The following is a 19,373-nucleotide window of genomic DNA, read 5'->3' as shown; positions in this document are numbered from 1 at the left end:
GAGTGTCTTTGCTTCCTTTGTCCATGTTACTGACTTAATAACTTTTTTTAACACTTACCTATTTAGGAAGTGGAGGGTTTTTGTGTAGGGGTTGGTTTTTGTTTTTGTTTTTGCCTTTTATGAAACTGGTATTTTCTTAAAGAAGTTGTGTGTCTAACTGAAATTTTTAATTTTTTATGTTAGATGGAGCAAGGGATGCAGTCTGACTTAGGACCCTAGTGGGGGGTGGTTGCTTTAAGACCTGTGTTGGAGCACTTGAACCTAGAGCAAAAATGAAAAAGGAGATAGCCGCAACCAGACACACATGCAACTCAGACTCTTCTGAAATGCCTATGCCCTGCTAAAGCTGGCAGGGCAGGAAAACTAGAAGAGGTGATCTTTGGCTCTCATACTTTTTTTTTTTTTGCTTCCTCATCCTCCATCTTTTACTGGGGGGTGGACATTTTGGAGTGGAAAGGAACAAGATTGGAGGAAGCTTAGAATATCTTGTATCCTGGCCTCACCCCACTCTTCTCTTTCCTGCCCTTTTCTCCTCCTCCAGAGTTGTTTGACTTAACTTGGAGGGCACCTGGAGCCATTCTTTCTGGAGCAAAGGAGGGCCATGTCTCCAACTCCTCTGCAGTCTCAGTGTTGTCTTTGATGCTGGAAGAGTTTTTCCAAGCAATCTTGTGGTCCTGGGGACAATCTCCCAGGCTCTGAAGGCGTGTTCTCTTAAAGTACTGTCTGTTTTGATTTAGGAATGTATTGTATCATCTTAAGTGTGCTTCAGTTGTTGAATTGCATGTTGTAGTTGATTGTCAGTTAGCTTTTAGGCATTGTAAATTTGCAATTAATTCAGAGTAAGTCACATATGACTGCAAATATATGCTACATACAGTACATTATACAGAGAGACTTGTCAAGGTGTACATTATATAAAAACTTATAACCAGGGGATTTAACTGTATTGGTTATGCACTCTAGCACTGTTCAGTTGGCTTTACTTGCAATTGTGCCTTTTTGGGAGGGGAGGTTACAGCTTTTGAAACCAAATTTAGCTTATGTTTATTGTTCTGGTAAAACATATTGTACACTGTATCTAAATTCAGTGTATCTAAATTCTAACTATGAAAGCAAATCAGTAATAAGCATTAGAAGAAAATTTGCAATCCTCATTTGTTTTCTGTCTCCTGTTTTTTGCCTATCTTTTATTCTGCATGCAAGGTCACATCCCACATTAGTCAGCTTTGCCCTGTAATATATATTACCAGAGGAGTAAAGTTGACCTAAGATTATATTCTTGTGAAGCAGCTGAAGTCATATGGCCAGTTTTAATTACAGGGCTTCAAGGACTGAGGCTGGCACTTTAATTGCCACAATCACAGCTAAGAAAGTGGTCTACCAGGCACAGAGAAAACCCAAACAGTAATATTAGAGATGCCAAAACCTTGTTTTTCCCTATGGGGCCTTAATTTCAGTCATTGCTGGAGTAGAATTTCCTTTGTTAAAACATTTGTGGAAGGGGCAATAAGAGAAGGAACAGCTGATGGGAATGAAACTGCCATGTTTGGGGAAAGTACAGTAGGCTTGGTTTGAAGAATCTTATTTTACAGCTAAAACTCAGTATGAATAATGTTTCTAGTTCTTGTGGCTATAGACAGAATGTAAAACCAAAAATCACCAGTAGTATGCAATAGGGTTAAATATGTCTTCTGAAAGTATGTTTACTGATTAGTTTTGAACTTCCTTAGGAATGTTTTGGTTGTATCAGTGGTTAATACTTTACTCCTGTGCTATTGGAATCTTTGAAGTCCTGAATGGGAAACTAACTTTTTACGCAAAGCAGCAAATTCCAGATGCACATACTGACCCAATTATGTAAATTCGTTTTATCCTGTTAATGTGAAAACCCTGGCATGATGCTTTGACTACTGTCTGTGTCCATTTCAGATAAATAGGTCACAGTCACCCATTCAAAAAAATGATAGAAAGGAGATACCTGAGTTCTTTTAGGCCCCTCCCATTGTTATTTTCTCTCTCCACCTTTTCAGTCTATTCAATTTTGCATTGACAGGTCTCAGATAAAAATTGACAAGCCTGAGCATCCCATCCTATCTGGTTGTCCATAGACTAGATCCTCTGCTTTGATCTGACAGAGGTGTTTGGCAGGTTAGAGTCAGACTTAATGAGTCCAGGGGTCTTGGGAGACTTCGTTAAACTATTTTGTCCTTGCTTGGATGCAAGGGGGCTTTTACCTAATGATGTCCTAGGGATCTATCTAATAAGGCTTTTCAGATTATAGGGTGGGTTTTAAAAAACGTTTTGAAGAAAACAAAGGGCCAAATATGTGTTTTTAACCCATTCCAATAGGGGCTATAACATAAACAGAAGCAGATACTGCAGCTAGTAAAACTTGTGTGTGTGACTTTTATAAAAATATTTCCCAGTTTCTTTCATGAGTTTTTGAGGCTTCTTGAGATTCATAGATGAGTAGAATTAGAAGGGCCAATATTCACTGGTCTTTAATTTTGAGGATTGCTGCCCCAGCTGCCTTTTGTTGTTGTTTTGTATGACGTATGTGAAATTGGCAGCTGAGAACAAGTCTGCGATCTGCACTCCTGTGCATGTTTAGAGAGAAAAAAGCTGACTGCTGTCGTGAGCTGTGTTTCTTCTCTGACCAGCACCAGTCTCAAACTGTTTCTTTGCTTAATAATCTTTATTGTTTCATATAAATCTTGGAGCATACACAAAGTAGTATGCTGAACTTTATCTACTGTTCATTTCTCAAAGCTCTCCTTATGATCCTGTCTGTGTTCCAACCCTGGAGGAGTCGTGCTGTGGAAACAGACACACCTCTGCTCCACCTGTTGGGTTCTTGCTGGTGTTGGCACCAAGCCACCAGGTCCACCTCTGAAAGGGACAGCTGGTCTCCGTTGGAGAGATCACCCATTTCAGCATCTCCTTCTGTGGGCTGTAACTCCCCTTCATTCCCAGGTCCCCATCTGCCCTTAGGCTAATCTCTTCTACTGCCTCCCTCTGCTGAGTCCCAGGACCTTGAGCCAGAGCTTGTGCCTGCACAGTCTCACAAGCAGTTTCATCCTCTGAATCTGCATCAATAAAAATAGCACGGTTAGCCTGCCCAGAGCGTGCCAGAGGTTTTGGCAGTACAAGTGTGCACGCAACTGATGCTTCTAGTTGTAAGACATTTCTTCTGTCTAAAAATTCATAGGATTGTGCCTTTAATGACATAATAAATAAAAATAATGAAAATAGTATGCTGAACTTAATATTAGAAGCAGAACAGTACGGGATCCTGCCACCTAGAGAATCATTGCAAACAGTGATGTATAATCTGCTGAAAGATGGGTGTGTGTGTGTGCACGCGTGCACATGTGTATAAATAAAATGAAGATAGTATCATACAGCCATTGTTGCCCATGATCAATTAAGCCTTGTTTATTTTATTTTATGCAAAGTGGGCTCACAAGATACCACACACGCACACTATGTGCATGGAGGGGAGGGGGGGAGAGAATGCTTCTCATATTCGTGATGTATGTGGGTCCACACCATCGTACGTTCTCTGTTTAGCTTTTCTGATCAAACAAATTTTGGGTGTTTTTGTGGGCTTTCAAGTGTTTGCAATTTTTCCAAGTTTTTGAAAACCCCTTTGTCCAAAGATGATATTGAAGCAAAGTAAACAACTGTGCATCATAGGCAACAATATCTCTAACATAACATATTTATCTGAAATATTTTCTGTCTAGTTCCATAACTGGAGTTTCTCTTGTCACCATTTATCATATCCTTCTGAGTTTTTCACTGATACTAAAAGAAACTATGTCACCAATAAGTAATTAGGAACCTCGACCTACACCAGTGGAGATAAGCGGACCTTTATAATATTTCCAACAGGGGCTTTATTGGGAACTGTATTAGTCCAACAGATGATACCTGTGGCTGCTGATGAATATGAAGAGGAAGGTACAGACTATTTTTCTACTCTTCAGTCCATCAGGCTTGCCAAGTCAATATAGCTTGATAGACTACTAATAAGTACTTCTTGTACCTCCTGTGTTGCTTAGAATATTGTTATAAGTAAAAAATGGAAAAGAGCCACAGTGGGTCACACAGTAATTTTGTGCTGGTGGACTCTGCCATGTAACTGGGCTGGCCACTTGCACTCACAGGCCCATGAGAACCTTTTCTAGACAGGAAGGAAAAGAATAGAAAATGAGTGAAAGAAAAAGGGGTAGATAATTTACGCAGCATGTGCAAGTGAGCAATGGAAATTATATACACATAAAGACACACACCCCTACACACATGCATAATTCAAAGTTTAGCTCATTTTTGGACTAAGATTAAAAGCAGGGTAGGAAAAAATGGAAAGATGCTGTTTCTTTAGGAATTGGACCTTAATCTGGAAAACTTGAGTTGGAATAGACCTGTAAGGCCTCAAACAAGCTATTACGGAGACTGTAAAGAACTGTAACAGATTAAAAAATTCTCTATAAGTTAGGTAAGAACTAGAAAAGTATGCTGTGATGACTTACAGGATCTTAGGGAAGTCTGTGTGGCTTAATGCCTGCTTGCCACAAAGGGTGTCTGCATTAGGGCAGGCACACACCAATCTCTCTTGACTTCTGCAGTGCATTTGTGTCACAAAGAGCTGGTCGAACGCAATGTAGGATCTGTCGCTAAGAGTGCAGGTTTGCGGGACTGGCATTCCATAGACAAAGTGTTCCGAGGTCATAGGCTTCTGCCTGTCTTAAGGAAAGAATGAACAGCTCGGGTGTTGTTGCTTCCAGTTCCTGTATTTTAGCATATTTAGATAGGCAGATTCTGAACCCATCTAAATAGGCTTCCTCTCAAGAATGGCAATGGAAAAGCTTGTGGACCCAGCAGCTCTGCGTCAGGCCTTCCCTTTCTTCTCCTTGACTACCTTTTCTCCTTCTCTGACCCACTTCTGAGGTAGGCACATTGACCTTGAAAAAGGAGCCACCATGAAGTCTTTTGTGGCAGCTGAGAAGGAGTGGGGGCCCTCTCAGATTCTTCTTTCCCAGCAAGGTTGCTGGTTTATGGCCCCAGATGGGTCCGCACCATCCCATGGTCTCCTTTCTAGCATAGGCACAGCAAGCTGCCTCATAACACCAGTGTCTGCATGTGGGTGGCGTCTAAGGGAATAGATAATATTGTTTGTAAATGAACACCTTCTGCCGGGGGTGGTCTTCATTCACCCCCTGTCAACCCTTTCCAAAATACTGTGTTCTTTCAGTTATCATTTAATGCAATAGACCTTTGTTACTTGACTCTTTCGCTCCATAAATAGAACTTCATTACTTAAAGATTAAGGAGGGTTCACTGAAGGCTGTGTACTGCCAAAGTCTTATTTAGAAGTAATTGCTAATTAAAATATTAGTAGGCATTCCCTTCAGTGGTTGGTGTATTCCTATGGATTAAGTAACAGGGCAGAGTTGGAAATCAGAAACCTACTGGCAGAAGGAGGAAGAAAAAATGTTATGTTTTTGCTGCGCTCATAGAAACTGAGTAAAGGAAATGCTACAAAGGAGAATGATGGAAGATGTGAAGGGGAGTACTTTCAGTATGAATCAATACATTTCGCAAAGTAGACTTTTGTGCTTTGAATGAGAAAGACCTAAGCACATGGTTTACTTACCATCTACATCATCTTATACCTGATCCAGAAATTGACTACAGACTGTACATATTAGCATGTCTCAGTCAAAGAAGGACTAGGGCTTGAGAGAAAATAAATGGATATGGATATCCAGATAGTCGAGTTGAGCCCTGCAGGAGAAAAATGGGAAATCTTTAAAATTATCAACCAGAAAGGGGAGATTTTAAGAGGAAAATTCTCCAACACTAATACAGTTGACATTTCAGTTTTAACATGCAGGCAGGACCAATAAATTGAAATCTCCAAAAAGTGAACACCTGCTGCATTCAATTGTTTTCTTCCATTGTCCCCCTGGGTGGACATATTTTGTGAAAAATATACAGCTCACATAGTGCAAATAGCCTGTGAAGCCTATTTTCATGTGATGCCATTCCTGCATTCCAAAGTGGTACAATTTCAGGAGTGATTTAATCCCCCAACCCCTGAAAGTTTCGCTCTCTGTCTGCTGAAGTGGAAATTAATGCAGAGGAGGAATCTAAAATACTGGGCTAGGGAAAGACCATTAGTGGCATGACACTATTATTTTTGCCAGGGGGATGGGGGGGGGCATTCCTTCAGGATAACCTGCTGGACATGCTGGAGGTAGGTTGGGCCAATCATCTTCCTTCTATCACCTTCCCTTGGTTCCCCTGAAATCTGAACGGATCACACACACAAGGTTTTTGAAATTTTATTTATTTATTTATTTTTCAATTTATATCCTGCCTTTTTCCTACAAAGGGCTCAAGGCAGCTTACATCATTCTCCTCCTCCATCTTATCCCCACAATAACAACCCTGTGAGGTAGGTTGGGCTGAGAGTCTGTGACTGGACCAAAGTCACCCAGTTGGCTCCATGGCCGAGCAGGGACTAGAACCTAGATCGTCTGAGTCCCAGTCCCATGCTCTTAACCACTGCGCCACACTGACTCTCAAATTAGGCCAAAGACTACATGGATTTAGTCTAATAGCCACAGTCTCCTCCACCCCCTTTTAAGCTAACTCTGACTTTCCAAGTCCCATGTATTGGGCCGATCACTATCAGTTAGACCTCATCATTACAAGTATAAGCTCAAGTATGACAAAATTGCAGCATGGGCCTCCCCAAGCAACCCCACAGCTCCCCAGACAAGGAGGGCTTGTTTGGTAATGTACCTTTCTGAAAGAAAATGGTGTACATCTAATTTATTGCTCTTTTTACAGTGGCACATCCCCAGGAGCCTCAACACTCCACAGAGAAGCCAGTCATCCACTGCCATAAATGTGGTGAGCCATGCAAAGGCGAAGTACTTCGTGTCCAGGCCAGACATTTTCACATCAAATGTTTTACATGCAAAGGTACTGTAGTCTCATGATTATTATAAGCCTATGTTTTGACCCAGTTGGATGGTTTGAATCTCTTTATCCAGAGAAGTCTGCAAGGTGTTATTCTCTCTAGTGGCTTTCTGCAGCTGAGCAAGTGGGATCTTAGTCCCATGAAGAAGAATCTCACAAGTGTAGTAAGAAGGGGCTCCACTTAAGTGTGCAGATGAATGTGTGGTGTGAGGCAGTGGGGCAGACTGGAAAAAAAACCCAGGTGTTGGAGTGTCTTAAGCTGTTCATTGGGTGCTTTGGCTAAGTGTCAGAGTTCAGGCATTGTTGTGAAACTAAAGACTATATCATAAGTCCTCGGGATAGAGATGGTGGGAAAGAAATCTAATATATCACTAAATGTTGATCCCATAATTATTAAATAATACAGGAAACCATTTTCATAATCATTATGACATCTCATAATGATTAAATTCTTCCAGTTGAGGAGTTCTGGAATTCTGCCAGTTGAAGAAGCAGCTAGTAACGAAGATGAGAAAGAGAGTGAGGAGTCATTGCAGCTAGTTGAAAATGATGCGAGAGGTAGGCCTGTTGTGGGAGGCCCATGCAAGCCTGCATCCAGCTCTTATAGCTTCCACAAAGTGAAGAAGGATGGAAGAATAAGCCTGTGATGCATTAGCAGCAGCCTGGACCACTTCCTTACATCCTATGCTTTCATTCCTTGAACACATATTTAGTCTTTTCAGTAGCATGCTTAAGGCAACTGCATGATCAACACCGCAAAGGCAGTTAGGCTAAAACAATGTACGTGTGTACATCTGTGCATTAATTATTATACTTTGAGATCTACAGGAGCAGTCCTGAACAAGTATAACTGCCAACTTTTGCTGAAGTATGTTACTTTGTTCAAACTGAGAAGCAGAATGTTATCTCCAAGAATTTAGTGGCTTTTCTACCCTGCTCCTTGCGTAAATTAGCAGGATGAAAGTGGTGCATCCCTTCAGTCTCATTAGGTGTTTTTCTTTTTATTTGAATGCCACTTTTAATTTGTCATTCAGCATGGTGATAGGAAGCCTGGGAAATATCTCTGTCAATTCACATGCTGTGTGGAAAGATTAACCTTTTCCCAACTAAAGTGGAAATAGTCTGCTTAAGAAAAGCCATATTACCCCCACAATGAAATGAAATGAAATAAAATATAAAAAATCAGGTTACAGCTCAGTTTCCTGCTTTGTAGTAGAATTGGAACGTTGGCCCCTCAAGCTTTCTTCTAGAACCACAAGGAAATGATTTTTTTTTTTAAAGTCACACAAGGTTTCCAGAATCCCCCTGGCCTAAATTATGTAGCAACTAACCTACACAGCATATACTGTTAGCTTTAGGCTAGAAGCTTTCTGTCTATGGTAATTAGGCTAGATTTCCATCTGAGTGATCATAAGTACAGGCTGCACTTTTGAGCTGAATGTAGCATGCAAGGTTCTGTTGGATCATTAGCTAGAAGCCCCAGTGCAAGACATTATTTATGGCAGAGTTGGCTTTTGAAACTCCTCGTTTCTCCAGTTATAATGCATAGGTCTTACTCAAAACAAAATATACTGAAATGATTTCCTGCACTTCATGGCTGCAAACCTTTCCAGCATATTGCACAGGAGAAAATCTGCATTGACTTGGGCTCAGGTAGTTGTGTTTTCTGCCCTGCTCCTGGCCAGTTACCTTGTATCACCCTCTTGGTGTTTCCCCTACCTTGGAAGTCACAAAGATTCTGAAGGCAGAGAAAAATGATTTGTGCCTCTTTCAGCTTCCCCCTTTCTCTCTCTGGGATTACCAGACAGACTCTTTGCTGGCTTACCTGTCTCTCTTAGAATCACCATTACATAATTTCTTACCTTCTGGCAGCAGTTGCCTGGCCCTAACACAGTGTAATTGAATCCATGCTCTTTCCAGCTTTGTGGATGGTCATTGATGAAGATGTTTATGAGCTGCTGACAGATTAATCAGTTGCATTATGAACTACAAAACCACAGTCACATAGAGAAGAATGAATAAACTCTCCAAGGGTACAAGAAAGTTAGGTGTGGTTCTGCATTATTGTAGATCAAAATGATGTTATTTTGCCAGAAAATTCCACATTTGTAGCTTTTCTAAGAACTGCAGATGGATGTCATCCATGTTTCTGGGTTCTGCATAGGTGATTAGAGACTTGTTGCCCTGCTGAGAGCTGAGAAACTCGCCCGTAACTCAGCCACACGTGAGATTGATGCTGTTCTCGCTGGAATTCATGCAGGCGCAACACCCTGCTCCTAAGCAAATTCTGCTATGGGAAGTCTTTCATGAAAACATTTCTAAACATTTTGATAGATTTATCCTATTACATGATTTTATGCCATGTTCTAAGATTTCATGTGGCAGATACATCTGCAATTTTGCATGGTTAAGCCTCAAAGTGTTCCAGACCACTCACTGGATATAGCAATTTACAATCTTGCTGTGCAGGTTTTAACTCGAAAAAAGCATGCACAAAAATTCTCAGTGTATTATCATCATATCCTGATTCCTCATGACATTTCTCTCTGTGTGTTGTTTTTATTGTACTGCATCACTATAATAAGGTTGTAAATTGCCTGGGGAGGCAATATTGGTGAAAAGCCAGGGTGAGGGTATCAGTGTTTCAGTTTTTTAAATCATTTGCATCATCCATTTTAGCCATAGGTTCTGCATAATTTTAGAAGGCAGTATTTAGGATTAAGATTAGGGTCTGATGGTTTTCTAGGAGCAGCTGCAGCTCTTTACCCTCTATGTTAAAAATAAATACATTACTAAAACTCTCTTGAGGGACCAACAATAATGTTTCAATGTTATGATAACCCCTGAGCCTAGATGTAGTCCCTAATCATTCTGTACCAGTTGGAAACCATCTGTGTCTCCTTGTGGTGTGTGTGTGTGTATGTGTTTTAATTCCAGAGCTACACAATCACAGAAGCTACTGCTATTTCTGGGTCTGGCTGAATGCTGATAAAGAACCAGCTAGCTAGAAATAGTGGTGCTTATCCTCAAGGAAGTGAGCTCTTCATAATAACGTGCAAAGAATCTCAGTTACTCAGCAACTGACCAAAGGCTGTATTTAAAGAAAGGGCAGTGAGTGACTAATTTTAAAGTAGCAATTGTCCAAGGTTGCCTAAGGAAAACAATGAAAGCTTAGTGCTCCTTGTTTAGGGGAACGTGCTTGCTTTCAAAATATTAAACTCTCTTCAAGTTTATTAGGCCTAGATTTCAAATACTTGCACACTATTTTTTAACCTCAAAATTGGGCTTTGGGGCAAAATATCAGCATTTCATAAGAGAGGAAAACAGAAAGGTTTTTTAGTTCATATTTAGTAAAACGTGCTCTCCACTCTTTGAGCTGGAGGAGCTTCAGGACAAACTGATGGCTTCATTCACCTGGCAAAAGCAGAAGTCCGGGGTTCTAGTATTTTCCTTTTTGCAGGTTAGCCAGTCCTTTGGCCTTCTAATGCCTTCTAATCAAACATGCAAAAGTTGCATGGCTATTTTCTGCTTAGCAAATGAAGGGGCTCTCAATTTGACCCTGGTTCCCAAGTTTGAAGTTCCCAGTTCAATCAATGCAACCTCTAGGACTCCCTTTGTAAAACAAACACAGAGACATCCAAATCAAGAATCCCAAAAGAACAATTATGAGACTGAACTACAATACAGGAGGCGGTAGCAAGGTCAGCAGCATCTCCCCAGCCATTTGTCCTGAACCCGCAGCCACTTTCCTCTTTTGGAAGACAGATCTGTGTGCCTGCTGTTTGAGGTGTGGTGGAGGATGCTGCCCCATCTCTACTAATAAAGCAACATCGGACAGCCAGTCCATGCACATGGAACAGCAGGCACAGAGGGTACCTCTCCGTAGCAAAATATGCCAGCCTGGTCCTGGCCCCTATGAGGAAGAGGCCAGCAAGGGGAACTGTTATCATTTGGTACTGCTTCACACAGCTTACCTACCTTCTATTTGAAGAAAACGGATGTGCAACTTTGACACTTTTGATTAGGAAGCCACTGGATTGACTGAGCGGAAAAAAGGAAAATGCTAGAAGTCTGGATTTCTGCTTTTGCCATCAGAGCCTGAAGCTCCTCCAGCTCAAACATTGGAGGGTATATTGGAGAGTCTCTGTTTTCCTCCCTTATAAAGTGCTGAAATTTTGCCACAAAGCCCAATTTTAAGGTTAAGGTTAAGGTTAAAAAAATAGTGTGCAAGTATTTGAAGTTTAGTTGATTGGTTCTATTTCTATCTTTCCCCTTCATAAAAATCCCAGAGTAGGTAATAACAATATTAAAAACATCCAACCATTAAATACGGGGGTGGGGGGGTTGGTTAGAGCTAATATAAAACTCCTAAGGAATAACAGTAGAAGCAGTCCTATTCATTGCAACAGCAGTTCATTTTTCATGAATGCCTAGGGACACAAATATGCCTTAGTCTGGCACCAAAATAGTGCTAAAGGTGACACCAGCTGTTTCTTTTGGTGGAAAACATTCCAAAGCCTGGGTGCCACCATGCAGAAGACCTTGACTCGTCTTATCACCCAATGTACTTCATCTGAAACAATGTTATTGTTTTTATTGCCCTTATATATGCCAAACAGGGACCATTATGAGATGAAGTAGAGTCAAAAGGCCTTAAATGACTACAAAAAGGAAAAGAAAAGAAAGAAAATTACAGTGGGGATAAATCAGTTCTCCTCTATGTAATCATAGGGGAAAGCTGCATTTTAAGGTCTGTTTTCTCTTTTTAATCTTAATTCTTGAGCAATCTTCTCCCTATAACTGTTTGGAATGCAGTTGGGTGGTTAGCTCTTTTAGGCTTTGCTCTGTTATCCAGATCCATCTACTGATTCAGATGGGGAAAACAACACAGAAAATTTGGTTTTGTGCTGCAGTGGGGTTGTCAGATAAAAGGATTGGAATACTGTGGCTTACCAAGTGTTATATAAGCAATATGAATTATAGTGTATCAAGGCTATAATATAACAAAGTATTCTGGCATTTTAATAAAAAGTCCCATCTGCTCTTCTTTGAAGAAAACAACTTTACTGATGGTCTCAAAATGAGATAAACAAAATGTGTCAGGTTTATAAGATAAAAATTTACTACAGTTTTCCAATTACAAGCATGTTAAACCTTATTTTTTAAAGTAAAGTGCATGCTAACATTTTTTGGTAGAGAAAAGCATTTTTGTTTAGCAAGTTAAATTTTATATTTCATGTTTAATTTGTAAAATACATCACAACCATGTGACTTAGTATTGATGTAAGTTAGTATTATGCCTGCAATGCAAATGTATTAGTTAAACTGACAAATCTTCACCTAAATTAATCCAGTAGGTTTATGGTGGAAGTAAAACTTCACCTCAAAAGCTCCAGTAAAAAGTTAACCATATATACAGTAATATATAATGCAGCCACAATTGTTTTAGAAATGGAATAAGCAAATAAGGCATTAATGATAATTGATATAAAATAAATAATAAATATAATTGATATAAATATATACATTGTACCATCTGGAACAATATCACCTTCCCCATCATGAAAATGTTTATTGGCCTTTCTTTTAAGTGACTTTTATAGCTTTAAAAAATAGACTAAGCCACTGAGCCCCTAAAATGATTCCTCTCCTAACGACAGTTCCAGGGTGCCAGGATCCCTAAAAGTGTGTTCAGCAAGTAACGAACTTGCCAGAATCAAATGGCATCTGCCAACAGCCATGTTATCCTGCTAGTATAATTCCTCTTCCTGGTAGTCATTCAGCCAGTTCTAGGAATCCCAAGACCAACCTAAATGTGGTCCAGTAACAACAGGTTTCTGCTAAGAGCTATAAACATTTCCAGTAACAATGCACACATTTCCAGACTTGTGGGATATTGAAAGCTACCATTGTGGCCCTGCAGATCTACAGATGAATCCAGTTAAGGATTATATACTATTCAACGATACCTGTAATCTATTAACATAGAAGGGTTTCACTGAAAGCAGTAGAAGAGACATTTCTCACCAACGTATTTCAGCTTCTTGGAGAAAAGTAGCATATCAGATTCAGATAATATACTAGTCTTCTGTAGCTGTGTTTCAAGAAATGGGGATTGTTTATTTAGGCCACATTTAAGAATAGAACCCTAGCATAATATACTTACTAACTTGCTTTATTTAGGGCTCTTAGAACAAATCATTATAGGGAAATCATGTGGATTCTTACAGAGCAGCATGTGTTCACTGCCATATGATGATTATGGTTACTACTACAACTTCCGAAGGACCCTTATAATCGAATACTACTTAGAATGTGTGTGTGTGTTTTGGATTTCAGAGCAGCCATTGGCATTGTGTGACAAAAATCAATGAATAGGGCTTACTTAGTCACCACATCTGATACTTTTGCACTCAATAAGGAATACAGAGAAGATGGTTCATTTACAGATCTTATGGCTTAGGGTAGGACACCATTCAGTTTCACTTAGTTCTGCTTTCATTTCTTCCCCCAATCTCAATTTCTTTCCCTTTCAAAGATAAGGACATTGTGGATTTTGGTAAATGTCATCAAAAGGGAACTGAAATGAAAACCTTGCCATCTGCACCAGCAAAATTCAAGGGGTACAGTTCTTCCCAGCATGGAGAGAATCGTGTTATGCCTGCTTGCCATGTAGTTGCTTAAAATATTATGAGCCTGAGAGAATAAAGAGGTGGTAATCTAATTTCAGCATAAAAGGGTCCAAACCAGACTTTTAAGACCTAAGTACTCAAAGCCTATTATGTCTATTATGGTATCTCCTGTATTCAGTTTTTATTTATTTGTACTTTAATTTATATGCCACCTATTACCATAGTATCAAGTACTTAATGTTGAGTTCATTTTGTCATGAATGTGGAGAACTTTGTGAATTGCCGTAAATTAATTTCAACACAAACTAAAATGAAATTCCCTATGACTATGAAAGGTAATACAGCATTTCAGTCAACTTTCCTTTTCTGCTGAAATGCTTGCAACTGCTGGTGGTGGTAATGGTAATGATTATATGAGTATTTAATTTTATTTCTGTACCCACTAGCTGAAGCTCTCTTGTCAGTGTACAACAGCATCTGTTCTCTTTGTGGCTGGTAGATTGAAGTCCTCTCTTTTTTCATGTACCTCTTTATGCCATTTATATAGCACATCAAAGTGAGATAGTGTCAAGACATTCTTTCACTTATTAGTTCAGAGTTACTTCTCCCAGATGGAATGTGTTTCTGGTGTTGAATGGCTGTAAGCATGTAAACTTGATCTGAAATCACAAATCACACATACCTAGAATGTGTGACACACAATTGACATTTGTTTTAGCTGACGCACCCAGTCCTGTTCCTATTCCAACCTTGAAGGAGTCCCTACCAGACTGATGTTCTGCAAGCCCCTATAGGCAATGTGGTAGCCCACCAGAAAAAGCTTTTGCACCCAATATTTGAGGAAACTTTTTAAAATTTTAGTTCATTCCTTTGTTTAACACAATAGCCTCTGTGTCTGAAACTTTACTTTAATTCCATTAGATGTTTCTAACAGAGGCTATTTTAAAACCTGAGATTTAAATCAGTATCAGTTTTCTGGTGAAACCAGTTTCCTGCACTGCTCCCTCACCACACCATTCCAGTGCAGTCCTGACCATGTCACTTTGTACAAACCAACACAAGGAATGCTAGCTCAGCTACCTTACCCTGCTTGGATTTTTGCAAGCTTTGAACTCTTTCCTCTCCCCAGCATTAATCCATAGAATTTATTTAAAACATGCAGCAAGACTGATAGGACAGGAGAATTGTACTGCTTTTATGTTTGCAGGTTGCCTTACATTTTCTGTAAGGACTTCACAGAAGCATACGCAGAGACTTCTGTGCAGGGATTGGCTACACCCTGACCTGCTTAGTTTCAGCATCTTATACATTCTGACAGCCTCCTGGTTTGCTGGCTCTTGGCCAAGTCTAGCATGAGTCATGCACAAAAAAATGAAATCCAGGAACAAAATCCATGTGGGAAGGGAGTCATCTAGGAGTTTCAGCTTCTCCTTTATGGAGTGCATAGTTCCTAGACTGCTAGGAACTATGAGAGGTGCCTGGAATGAGAGGTCCTTCTCTGGTTCCCATTGCATGATTTAACAATCTCACTGTCTGTACAAGCTACTTATGTTCTGAGTGCAAATAGTTGGCATGTTCTGAGTACGATCTCAGATACCAGTGAGGATGGAGCACCAGGGTATTCCAGCCAATGCAATGTCTAATTTGCATGAGTAGGAGAGAATGTATAGCACCCCAGGCTTTCCAAACATGTGGAAATGCCTTACATCTTCTTCCAAGTGAGTGATTTATAGGTGAGCGTGACATTCTCTCTCTAACCAAAATGAAAACAAAACTTCCCAGTCAAATCTCAATTAACTGATCAGTCACGGTGATGCTAACTTTGGCATTTTGCTCAGCCCCCTGACTGTATTCTCTGAAAGGTTCAGTTTCTCTGAAACAAGGAGTGGCTTTGATTTTATATGTGGCTTACTGTGAAAGGTACTGATTGATCCACAATGGTCTTTACGCCACTGTGCAGTTAATGCTGGCGTTTCAGTGGGTATTCCTGCTGCTGCTGCTGTTGCTGTGAGCATTGTTTATCATGCAACAATTTCTGTCCAAACTGAATATAAACAGAGCTCAGCAGTGGGAAAGAATCAAGTACGGTCGTGAAAAGATTGTGCACATTTCATTCTCAGTCTCGTGAAAGACTGGCCACTACATAAAGATTACTCACTAGGATTAAAAGCCGCATCTTAGCCTTTCCATCTATACTGAAAAGCAACATTTTTACATGACCTTCAACACAACTGGCATTGTACTGATTTCTTGAAGGAGTGAGGTCACTCACATGAACACATGTGTGCAGAGATGTACATGGATGTGCATGTACATGTGCCGGCATGCGTACATATACACAGTCTTAGGGAAGGCACCTGAATGACTTCCATTATAGAGACTGGCTTGTATCTAATGTTAGTGTAAACTAACTCCTGTTTATTTTAATGGGTGTATACATAGTATTAACATTGTATATAAACATTTGTGCCTGGCAGGTATTTCTACAAGCTTAATGGTTTGTTTCATACGTCTTTAAGGGGTTTCGTTGCACCATGACTATCCTTAAAAAGGAGGCAACTTTCAACCAAAGAGGGATATCTGGTTTCCATGGTCTTTATTTATTCCATCAAGCTCATCTGGTGCCTTGCATTAGGTTTTGATCTTTTCCACAGAGATTAGAGTCCTCTTCCTGGGAGTTCTAGAATCCCCACTTTTGGGTCCTCTTCTCAAATGGATTGCACTGGGCTCCTGCTACACTAAAAGAGATAGTTGTCCAGTTGCGTTAGCTAGAGAACTGTGGTGTATAGTTTCACATCAATCATAATTGGACTTGTTTTCACATATGAAATTAACCTTATGAGGAAATCCAGTTTTTGGCAAGAAAATGTTTATTTTGGAGACTTAGACAGTTGGACTGATTTTTACTTTGCATCAGCGTGTTGGTCCTTATGCTAGCTTCCTACGATTCTCTGCTTTGTGTGCTAATTATAAGTTGCCAGGTACAGTTGCATGGCAAAATGTGTAACTGAAACTTTTGTTAGAATCTAGCTTGGTCCGGCTGCTTTTATAGCTTCAGAGCTGCCTGTGTTGCTGCAAGTCTTGATTGAGGCTGAGCAGCTTCATTGGCCTGCAAGTCATGTGTATTTATTATTGGTGCAATATTTTAATAATAAAATACTAAATAATAATTTATTATTGAAGAATAAATTTGATCATGGGTCTCAACCAAGTATGGAATAGTGAATTGGAACACCCTTCCCGCCCTGTCCCCAGTCCACAGAGGGCTTCACTGTTATCTATTTCAGAAGGCTGTACTTAATTCAGCTAAAATAGATGTTTCAAGTATATTGGAAACCACAGCATCACTTTGATAAAAGTTTAATTCGGTTAGCCTGTTGTTGAAAGTGTAAGACTGCTAATGCTTCTTTTCTTCATATGCTCTTGCAATGCCAATGGTAACTTCCTTTTGGGAGAAGGTAATAATTCAGATAATTCTTGAAAGGAAAGTTCTTTATTATAGAAGGGTAAGCATGTTATTTTGAATTACCTACCTATCTCTTGGAATTTGATGCAAGTCCGTCTAAATTGATTTGCTAACCCTTTTGACATCTAAAATACTAATATTGCAACATTGAAAGAATAAATGGCCACCTCCAATAATACAGTAGGTGGAGGAGTTAATGAAACTTTGGATAGTTGAATGGGTATCCTTTAGACATAATCTTCAAATGGTTAAATATATGTATGTTGAGCTGCTTTTGTTGAAGCTTATACATACCTATTCTTAAAAATAGTAATATGCTCTGCTGTATACATAATTACTAGCATGGTGGCACTTTCTCAATCTTATCCAAAATTGTAGTATTTTTGTTTATTTTACCTTTTTTCCCTCTCTTTATGGTATGTTTATGTTTAAAAGAATGGTGCAATCTGCTGTGTTCAAATTAATATTGGATCCACTTGACCATTTCAGACATTAAATTGCATGAGTTTCTTTATTGAAACACCTGGTATGAACAGGCTCTCCTAAAATAGTGCTCCTCTGGTATCAGAACTTTCTACAGATATCCGGTCTTAAAACAGTGAGGTGGAGTTATATACTACAAATCAAGAAAATAAATCACTGTACTGAACTGTTGCCAGGTGTGTCAGTTGGAAAGCAAGAGATTTTTTTAATAGTACATTCAAGTGCACGAGTGGGAGTGAACCAGAGAGAATCTCACTTGTTGGTATCATGATGAAAAGTTCAGACAGAGAATCTAAATGGGGATCAAACTGCTGACAAGATTACAGCTTGAGTCTGACCTCACTGGAGCTTCATTCACTCAATGGAATTACTTTAATATCGAGTGACAAATGAAGAGAAGAAGCCAGAAGTAGTAATTGGACATCTGCAATGACAAAACATCAACCATGATCTGTGTGATATAAACCACCTGTCCAGAGTGTAAAACAGGAACTATAGTGCACTTAATTGTTTCTTAGGCCTCATTCACTTACAGCACAATGCCCTGCATCCTTGATGCACATGGACCTCCAGACTGTATGCCTGAAATGAGGTGTGGCAGTGGCAATCTCTACCATTGCTGTACTTCATGCTGGTAGTAGCTGTTTCTGACCATCTAGATTTAGATGGTGGGACACCAGTTGGAATTGTGTTTTGACTCCAGCCCTAGCACGATGCTTTTTTCCACCTCTGAGGCCCAGTTGTGACCTCCAAAGATTCATGTGGCCTCCCGATGGGATCATGCATGTAACCTCTTTTTAATAGAAACCAAATGTACATATCCAGCTTTGTATGTGGCAGAAATGGGTGGCCCATGTCCATCATGATTTGGAAGGATTGTGGCTTTTCAAACTCTTTCTCAGAATTCTCTGACACCTCAGAGAGATTGGGTGAGGGCCTTTCCTCTTCAGTGTGAGGAGGGAAATGAGTAACAGAAATAGTTGAGAATGGCCGGTGCCAAGATAAGCTGAGCCATATTTTGGATGGGAGATTGACTCATTACTACATTTTCTTAACTGCAGAAACCCTTTCTCAAATAGCACCAGATATTAATGGCTACTCATTTGCCTACAAAACTGATAGAATGCTAACTTCCTCCTAGCCTGAGAAACACAAAATACATATCTTAGGCACTAGAATCTGCTTTGTCTTAGAATAGCTACCTGAGACCATATTATCTGAGTCTTAAGACTCTCAAGGATGTATCCACACAATTCAAACTTGGTGTTGAGAGTCCACATTCTGTTCAAGAAACACAAAAAGAATAAGGCAGTTCCTTCTATTGGATCACTCTTGTTTTGTGTGAGGAAATGTAATCTTCTAAACTGCTTGTGGGTTTTATTCAAGCACAGTTGAGAATAGCAAATGTAGTTCAGAACAGAGCTGCAGAATGTTGCTTTATAGAGCAGTGTTGCTTTATATGTTACATGTTTTCTTGCCTAGAAAGCAGCTCTAGAGAAAAGCCTGTAATTTACGTATGGATTGCCATGTTGACCACAACTTGTACCTTGCAGTTCAGCAGTACTGGGAGTTTGAGCAAAGCAAATGCAGCAAAAGAAACACATCTGTATATGTGGACTTAATCTTTTTTTCCTCTGCACCATAGTGGATATTGTAATAGTGTGACTCAGTGGTCCTGGTGATATTGACTTAGTGCATCCATCTGCATTCTCACAGATGCGGATTAGTCACCTTTCAAACTGTATTTTTCCTTTCAAAGAAGAGTGTCAGAGATGGTAAAGATCTCGGTGAAGGTTAGT

At 39.8% G+C, this 19,373-nt stretch overlaps 1 protein-coding gene across 14 annotated transcripts in view; it reads left to right on the top strand.

Moving 5' to 3' along the window:
• Positions 1-19,373, top strand: part of ABLIM1 (actin binding LIM protein 1) — a 153,111-nt gene that overhangs the window by 12,754 nt on the left and 120,984 nt on the right. For 13 of the 14 annotated variants that reach the window (XR_006415615.1, XM_044439510.1, XM_044439442.1 and 10 more), the window contains exon 2: positions 6,862-6,996. Coding sequence is in view for 12 of the 14 variants with exons in the window: in XM_044439510.1 (XP_044295445.1) it covers positions 6,862-6,996 (135 nt within the window). In the remaining 2 variants the exon portion in view is untranslated. Of the gene's footprint in view, positions 1-6,823; positions 6,831-6,861; positions 6,997-19,373 lie in introns of those variants that run through there. The other variant, XM_044439482.1, reaches the window with a different exon arrangement.

This window comes from Varanus komodoensis, unplaced genomic scaffold (genome assembly GCF_004798865.1).
Source record: "Varanus komodoensis strain SLA01 unplaced genomic scaffold, ASM479886v1 scaffold1, whole genome shotgun sequence".
NCBI classification, from domain to species: domain Eukaryota; kingdom Metazoa; phylum Chordata; class Lepidosauria; order Squamata; family Varanidae; genus Varanus; species Varanus komodoensis.
The sequence above is the reverse complement of the archived record's forward strand: the minus strand, read 5'-3'. Positions and strand labels throughout refer to the sequence as shown.